Source organism: Mastomys coucha, unplaced genomic scaffold, assembly GCF_008632895.1.
Source record: "Mastomys coucha isolate ucsf_1 unplaced genomic scaffold, UCSF_Mcou_1 pScaffold14, whole genome shotgun sequence".
Taxonomy (NCBI): domain Eukaryota; kingdom Metazoa; phylum Chordata; class Mammalia; order Rodentia; family Muridae; genus Mastomys; species Mastomys coucha.
Window position 1 is genome coordinate 107922414 of NW_022196896.1, and position 8972 is coordinate 107931385.

Below are 8972 nucleotides of genomic sequence, written 5' to 3' on the forward strand. Positions count from 1 at the left end.
AAAAAAAAAAAAAAAAAGTTTCTTTAAAATTGAGTCTCTCAACTGTGGACTCCTATAAACTAGAAAATAAACTAAATGCAGCTTTACTTCAAGAAGGAAGAACCAGAACAGTCCCAGTCTGTGACCCAGCAGTGTATATAACTCAGTGTCAGTGTCTGGGATCCACTTATGATCTTCTGGGCTCCTCCAAAGGCCTTGGGTCTCCAGCTCTGCCCTTTACAGCATGCACAGCTCAGGCAGACTCTGCTCAATTGCTGCTGCTGTTCTAGGTGGCTACCCAAAACTGCTGATCTTGATGGCCATCTCAGAAACTGCCAGGGTCTCTTGTACCACCTGGGCTGCACTTTCACCAAAGGCCTCTTCAGGGCTCTCTTGGGGAATTAAAACCCTGCCACACAGTGCCCAACTTCAGCTGCTCTCCATGATCCAATGCTCTTCATGCATTCAAACCCAGCAGCACCTGGGTGATTCTTACACTATCAAGTTCAGTTGTCAGCTCATGGTCCAACCTTGGTCGCCTCTGGAACACAGCTGCTGTGTGCTGACCATGAGAACACACGTCCCAGAAGGCTTCGTCTCAGTGCCACCGGCCTCTTAATCACTGCTCATTCTTCAGCAACCATTGTCTCTGTCAAGTTTTACTCTAGTTGTTCCGGTGTCTTGTTAATCCTAGCTGATACTTTAGCTCCATCTGACCAGATATCACAGATTCTTCCCACAAAAGGCCCAGTAGAATTTTTGCTTCCCTCTGAAACATCACAAGCCAGGCCTTCATTATCTGAACTGCTCACAACATTCTTCCAAGTTCCTATAGAACAGTTCACTGAGCTCTCCAACACTCAGTGGCTTCTCTAGCCTCAAGTCCAAAGTCCTTCTACAGTCCTCCCAAAACCAACATAGGTCTATCACAGCAATACCCCCCCCCATCATGGTACTAACTTGTCTCACTTAGGGTTTCTCTTGCTGCAATAAAATACCATGACCAAATCAAGTTGGGGGAAAAGGGGATTTATTTGGGTTACACTTCCACATTAACTGTTGAAGGAAGCCAGGACAGGAACTCAAACAAAGGAAGAACCCAGAGGCAGGAGCTAATGCAGAGGTCATGGAGGACTGCTGCTTAATGGCCTGCTTTCCCTGGCTTGCTCAGCTGCTTTGTTATAGAACCCAAGTACACCAGTGCAGGGGTGGCACCCCACAATGAGCTGGGTCCTCTGCCATCAATCACTAATTAAGAAAATCTCCTAAAGGCTTGGGTAGCCAGGTCTCATGGAGACATTTTTTTTTTTAATTGAGGCTCTTTCCTCTCAGATGACTATACCTTGTGTCAAGTTGACATAAACATAGCCAACACACCTTCCTTAAACAAGCTGCATATTGTAGAAGGCATTGGTTAATGGAGAAATGAGTAACTGTCCAAAGGACTGAGAATAAGTTACAGGGGGAATGTTCTGCCCCAACTTGGACAACTGTAATACCTGCATTAGTTATGTCTCTGTTGCTGTGATAGAACACCGTGACCAAGGCAACTGATACAAGAAAGCATTTAATTAGGCCTACAGTTACAATGGGTTAGAGTCCATGATGACAGAGTGAAGGCATGGTGGGAGGAACAGATGAGAGCTCACAAAAGTGAGGCAGAGAACATACTGAAAATGGCATGATTCGTTTGAAGCCTCAAAACTAGCCTGCTGCAACACACCTCCAGCAAGGCCACACCTCCCTATCCTTCCCAAACAGTTCCACCACCTTGGCACCACGTATTAAAACATGAGCCTATGGGAGCCAAAAAGCTGAGAGTGGGGGTTGGAGGGAGATGTGCAGAAAAAAGGATGCCTTCTGGATGTGATAGCCAATACCCTCATGAACTCACAACAGCCTTGGTTATCTACACAAGGCTTGCACAAGATTGGACTCATCACCTTTCATCATGGGTGAAGCAGGGACCAACGAGGCCACACCCTTTCCTAAAGAATTATCAGCAATCAAAGCTCATTGGGGGGAGGGGCATCACTCTTTCAGTGGTGTAGCCACAAAGTGGCCCTTGCTCCACTCAGTAACTGTGTCCCATACTCCAGTTCTAAATTTGCAGAAAGAAAACATGAAAGTACATGTGGGGTAGGGGCACTTGTTTGGAAGGTGCCAGTGGGAGGGAGGAGAATGAAGGTAAAAAATGACTAAAATTCATTAATATATAAAAAAAATAAAAAACAAGAATACATTTTGGCGGTCCAAAGTATATTTGGTTTTTATGGGAACTGTCTTTTGCAGGTTTGACTTCAATGTAACTGAAATGAATACTATCACTTTCCCATCATTTTCCTTGCCCCTAGGCCTTCTAGCAATCCTGGGATATAACTAGCTATTCCAATTTAGTGTAAAGATACTGAGGACCAGCAGCTTTAAGTGATGGGCTACTCATAGCACTCCTAAGTAGACACTTTGTAAGATTAATTTTCTTTAAAATTTTTAAGTTTTTGTAATTAAAATATAATTCTATCATTTTCTATAAAGCCTGTGCATTGTCTAGTGTGCTCGGCTACTGCTACCTGGAGTTGGGAGCTGAGAAATCGCCACAGGAAAACACATGTCAGTAAATGAGCACCTTCTGGAATGTCTGTCAAATCCCTTGTCTACTTTTCCAGGCTCTGTACCTTACTCCCCATCCCCGCCACTTCCTGGTCTTTTATTCAAACACTTGATCCTTTTTATGGACCTGTCCTTAGACTGTCCTTATCTGTCCTAGCCCCTCCTCACTAGCTGCTTCTTGTGAGCAGGAACCAATCCCTGTCCAAAATCAATTAGGAATTGCTGCCTAATGAACCACTCCAGAACGAACCTCTCTCTGGTTCCAATTAGGAAGGGCCTATTGGACTCCCCTTTACATCTATGTCACCTTAAGACAGACTTGAGTCTGGGGATTAGCTGACAGTGGCTGGGACCAGGGGTCATGGGAGGACCAGAGCCCGTGCAAACTAGCCCAGGCTCTAACCCCTGCTGGAAGCCTGCAGAGCATCTTGGGGCTAGGTTTGAGCTTCTTGTGTTATAGGCCCCTCTGTTCTGTCATCCCAAGCGTGTCACAATGCCAGCCTCAGTGGAGAGGGTAGAGGGGAACGGCTGACTCATGGAACTCTTCCTTGTCACTAACTCCCATGAACTCTGTAAGACAGTAGTCGGGTCACCACCTTCTGCACAGGTGTGTCCCTGTAGCCTTGGGTTCCTTCTCTGTGCTTACAACATCCCGAGCCAGTGGTTGGTTTACTTCCTGGTGACAAGTGAGCATAAAAACAAGGACTGCATTTTTCTCCAGTTTAGGATTTGGCACACACGTAAGTTTTTATAAGCTGTGACTAAGAATTTGGGGCGTGGACACCTGTTAGTGTAAAAATTGGATTAGACCACAACATGCTCACAAGTCTTAAAACCTACTTTTTGACATTTTGAGTGTTTCCGCTAAAAATATTAGAAGAGATAAGGAGACTTGGCAGGGATTTGATAAAAATTACTTAATATTTTCCTACTCTCTTTGTAGATTTACTGTTATAGTCTGAATTGTCATTTTTATCTTTTTTTATGTGTATATGATGTGTGTTTAGGGTTGTATGATATGTGTACATATGTATGATGAGTGTGTATGACTTAGCCTTTGTGAGTGCTAGCCCATGTGTGCTATGCCATGCATGTAAAGGTCAGAGGGCAACCTCAGATGTCGGTCCTCGCCTTCCACTTTGTTTGAGGTGGGGTCTCTCACTTTGTTCTTCCTGCCATATACACCAGGCTAGCTGGGACTCTGCTGTCCCTGCTTCTGGTTTCATCTTAGGAGCCCTGGTTTACAGATGCAGACAACCATGCCCAGCTCTGTGTATGTTTTGGATAATTGGATTCAGGTTTTCATGTTCACACAGCTTTACACACTGAGCCTTCTCTCAATCCTCATTTATTTTCCCACTGCTATTACTATTGGTATCATTATTGTGTATATATAACATGTGGATTTTGGGAATGCATGTCACAGTGCATCTGTGACAGTCAGATGACAACTTTGTGGAGCTGGGTCTCACCCTCCACCTTTTGTGGGTCCTTAGATTGCCAGGATTTACCTTTAATGTTGTTTCTTTTACTAAGAAAGACACATTACAAGTTCCTGACCATCACGGTCAAGGAAAGCATGCCTGTCTTTAAGTCCACTTGGATCTGGGATAAAATTTCCACTTTAGAATGTGAAATGAAAAACAGAAGTTAGTAATGTCCCTATTGGGCTAAAGTGTGTGTGGCCATGCCAGCCTGTGCCCATCTTCCAGCCCGGGTCTGAGCAGCAGGGCTGTTCTCAGGTGATGAGTTTCGCATGCACTGTGTCTTTCAGGTGCAGCTCTCCGTGTGTCTCCCTGGGTCCCTAATCCTCTAGCACAGTTCCTTATCCGAGCTCCTGATATCCAGTAGCCATGCAGCGGAGAACAAGAGAAATCAACACCGGCCTCCTCCTGCTCCTCTCTCAAGTGTTCTACGTTGGGATCAACAACATTCCGCCTGTTACCCTCGCAACCTTGGCTGTCAATGTCTGGCTCTTCCTGAATCCTTGGAAGCCCCTGTACCATTCCTGCATCAGCGTGGAAAAGTGTTACCAGCAGAAAGATTGGCAACGTTTACTGCTTTCTCCCCTGCACCACAGAGATGACTGGCATTTGTATTTCAACATGGTGTCCATGCTCTGGAAAGGAGTGAGGCTGGAGAAAAGGCTGGGAAGTGGATGGTTTGCCTACATCATCGCCACCTTCTCCCTGCTGACAGGGGTGGTGTATTTGCTTTTGCAGTTTATTTTTGCCGAACTCATGAATCAGCCTGACTTCAAAAAGAACTGTGCTGTCGGCTTCTCAGGTAAGGCAGACGTTTTCTGAGGTCTGTGTGAGGGAAGTTGGCTGTTTCCTTTGCTAGTTGATATGGGGGCAGGATCCTCAGTGGTTAAATGGCTGTTGGGACCTGCATCTTGAAGAGCAGACCAACTAGGGTACAAGAAAGCGTTATTTGGACTGGCTCACATCATGCTGTATCTTCATTCTTGGGTATTTAGGGCCGTGGTCCACTAGAACGTGGTGTGGGGTACCAGGAGTATGGACCTGGCTTCCTCATGGTTGAGCTCTGGAGGGAGTCGAGGATATCTTTACAAAAGAGTGTTCTGAAAACATGACTGTTCCCGGGAAGCCAACTCAGGGTACCCTGGCTACCCTCCTCTTCTGAGTCAGTGAGATACAAAACACTTGTATGTAGCAGGTAGCACTAAGCAAATGAAATGCTTACAGATCGGCATCAAGGGGCAACAAAAGCCCAGGATTCACTGTGAGCTGGTCCCCAAGGTTCAGATGGCCTCCCTCGGCAGGTGAGGTCTTGATTATACATATTCCACTTTCAGATGAAGCCTCTAGAAGTTACCCTTCCTTTACCCCAGTATAGCCAATGATCATAGGAATTCCCCAAGGACAAGCTTGACTTGGCCCTGGGCCGGCCTAGCCAGTGCTGCCTTTATCATGCACTTGGTATCTTCCATAGTTATACTTAAGAATCAGTAGGCACGAAATGGGGGGAACTCTATTGGTCTAAGGTTACCTAGAGAACGATGTAGCTTGTGCCTCTCAATAATTTCATTGAAATGAATATCCAGTCATGATGGAAAGATGGCTCAGTCATGAAGAACACATATTGATTGGTCTTCCAGAGGACCCAAGTTTGATTTCCAGCATCCTTGTAGGGCAGCCCATAGTCACCTGTAACTCTAGCTCCACTGGAATACATAACTTCTCTTTTCAGTGTTTTTCCATAGAGGCTACAGAATACCCATCACTGGTATTTGATCATTGTTCATAGTCACATAGCATAAAATTAGCTGCTTTAAGGTGGGCGGTTCCTTGGCATTTGATGCCATTGCTGGTGGCCCATTCCCACCGTCTATGTCGTATACTTGGAAGCAGTATTCCGTGTCAGATCCATTGAAGGGATGACTGCTATGCTCTTTGCCCTGCGGACTGTGTTTCAAAGCCAAGGTTGGGTGTAATAACTAAGTGATTGTTTTCATATTTCATTACTTTCCTTTGTGCCCAGTGAGTCTCTCCCCGTTTGGGTTGTTGATATCAGTGTGTTCTTTATTCTCTTCTAGGAGTTTTGTTTGCCTTGAAAGTTCTTAGCAACCATTACTGCCCTGGAGGCTTTGTCAACATTTTGGGCTTTCCTATCCCCAACAGATTTGCTTGTTGGGCAGAGCTGGTGGCCATTCACTTCTGCACCCCGGGGTAAGTAAGTCTTTACTCTCAGGGAATAAACATAGGAATGCATTGTGGAGAAGGAGTTGAAATAATAATGAGGGAGCCAGTGTTTTTTGTTTGTTTGTTTTGTTTTTTATGTAGTGGTGGCTTGTAACCCCAGCATTTACAAATCCGAGGTCATCTTGGGCTATAGACTCCATGTCTCAAAAACTAAAATAATTTTTTTTTTTTTTTTTTTTACAATGAAGCATATTTTTCAACTTTGAAGACAGATTTGAGTTCTGTGATTTTGACACTAGATGTTCCCTGGTTGAATCCTGCCAGCTACTGAACTGTGTGATTTAGGAGTTTGTTTCTGCCCTTGTAACTGGATTAAGAGATCATAGTGTATAGACTTGACGGTCAGTATTAACTAGTCAGTGGTGAATTCTAATAACAATATTCTAGGGAACACATAGATAACATGGAAAGATTAAAAATATATCTTTAGCGAACACACTGGCCTAATGCTTTGTGACCATGTTAAATTAGAAATCGTCTTGGTTTATAAAGCTCTTTAAACAGAATACTTTTACACAGTAAATAGATGGTCTCTTCTGTGTGTGGTAGTGCAGGCTATAATCTCAGCACATAGGAGACCGAGGCAGGAGGATTGTAAGTTAGAAGCCAGCTTCAGCTATGTTTCTAAAATAAGACAATGCCAAGATGAGTGAACTCTGAACCATTTGGGGTTGTGAAGCCTCACTCTATTCCTTTGCCATTATTCCCTCGTTAATGTGGGTTCGTCAGAGGCCGTTTGCAGAATCCCCAGGGCTCTAAGAATGGATCTGCTAATCCAAGCAGGTCTTTTCCTGAACTGTTGAGGGAGGACATGAAGGTGTAGATAGAGGTTGATGCCTAGGTTCCAGGAGACGCTAGACTCATTCTGACTTCACCTCCTGTTTTCCATGCTGAACTTTCCAACATTTGGTTCTTTCTCTGCCGTTTGGACAAAGGAGGGTGAATCGTGTTATATGCCCCATGTATCCGACCACCTTCAGTTCACATAATCTGGATTATGCAGCTGGAAACACCACTTGTTTATTTTTTCTGTCAGACCTGGGCACTGTTTACACAGTGGGAGATTTCAAGATTAAGAAAGAAAGGAGGAGGACTTTACTCATTCATTCATTCATTCATTCATTTTATTGTTCAGCTAGGAGCTTTTATTTTGACTTTATTTTGTATGACTTGTCCTGTGCTCAAAGAACACACTTCCCTGTGTTATGTGGTAGACTACAAACTTGGATCCTTCTTTAATGCTAATTATTCATCATTGCAGCCATTGACAGCTGGTGTATAAATGGCACATGTGTGGCACTGAACACCACTCATTTATGATTGTATTGCTATTTGTGACCGTTCAAGGAAGAAAGCTCAAAAAAAAAAATCTTCAAAGTTTTCTTTGAAAGGGGTCTAGTGATGTCCATGTTGCATCTGAGCAGCCCCCTCCCTGGGTATCCAATAGGCTCTTGTCCGTGCCTGGTTGCACTCAACATTCATATGACAGTTACCCCCTCCTGTGCTTGTCCTATAATGAGTCCACTGAAAAACAGTGCTTTTAATATTCTCATGGAGCGATCTCTGTGTAGCTTACCGTGTGTTTCTTTTAGATTCTCCACTTTACATGGAAAGGGGATGGTAGCATATTAAATAGCCCCATTCTGTGTATAGGGATGGGATAGTCTGAGCCTCGGGGTTAAATGGAACTTCCTGTCTCTAAAACTTGAAAGAATAAATCTTTTGGTTTATAAGATTTGATTGCTTTGAGTAATAAACTCTAATATGTAAGTGTCTACTTAGGCACATGTCCAAATGCAGATTAAGCTGACTACGGGAACCAAAAAAGCAAGTGCTTCTTGAAGACAGATATATAATCTCAAAAAAATTAAAAGAAATAGTTTTGTCATATAGCAGGGGAGATGCTCTTTGTCACAGAGCAGGGGAGGGGGGGAGAATAGAAGGGAAAAAGAGAATGGAGAAATCAGAACCTCCAGCTTCTGATGGTTCTCAAATAGATGGGGAGACGCGATGAATCTTTTAATCAAAGCCTGTCTTTCCTGTAAGGATTATGTGGGCTGCCCTGTGTATAGAAGGGAGAGAAAGTCTGTCAGAGCAAACATTTGGTGCTTATCTGGGTCTCATAAAGCCATAGATGGCAACTGCCCCCAGGTACTCTGAGTGTTACAAAGGAACATGTCCAGAAAGGGCAGCCAGTAGACATTGTGCAGTGCCTGAACCTGACCCAAGAGTGAAGTATTCACACAGTTACACTGTGTCACACACACTTGTCACTTTCCTTTCTCTTTCTGGGACTCTGGTATGCCTGTGTTTGAAGAGGTGTCCTTGCTGGGAGCTTGGGGTACCGCACTGCAGCTCAGGACGGAAGGGTAGGCTCCCAGAGGAGGTTCTTGCCCCGTGCTGCCCTGAGTTCTATAAGAAAGCAGACTGAGCAAGCCAGGACAAGCCCTGTCCTGGCTCCCTTCAATGGTGGACTACCATGAGGAGATGTCAGTCAGATAAACCCTGTCCTCCCCAACTTGCTTTTTTGGTTATGATGTTTCATCAAAACAATATAAACCGTAACTATGACAGAAAGGGGAAGGTGTATGTATATGCGGGGAAAGGTGTATGTATATGCAGGAGAAGGTGTATATATGTATATATATATATATATAT

The 8972-nt window shown here is 44.2% G+C and overlaps 1 protein-coding gene across 5 annotated transcripts in view; it reads left to right on the top strand.

Moving 5' to 3' along the window:
* The window catches only part of Rhbdd1 (rhomboid domain containing 1), a 111549-nt gene that overhangs the window by 17462 nt on the left and 85115 nt on the right, over window positions 1-8972 (top strand). For 2 of the 5 annotated variants that reach the window (XM_031368167.1, XM_031368165.1), the window contains exons 2-3: window positions 4364-4875; window positions 6149-6281. In XM_031368167.1, the coding sequence (XP_031224027.1) occupies window positions 4443-4875; window positions 6149-6281 (566 nt within the window). In that variant the 5' untranslated portion in view covers window positions 4364-4442. Of the gene's footprint in view, window positions 1-3084; window positions 3330-4363; window positions 4876-6148; window positions 6282-8972 lie in introns of those variants that run through there. The other 3 variants (XM_031368168.1, XM_031368164.1, XM_031368166.1) reach the window with 3 other exon arrangements.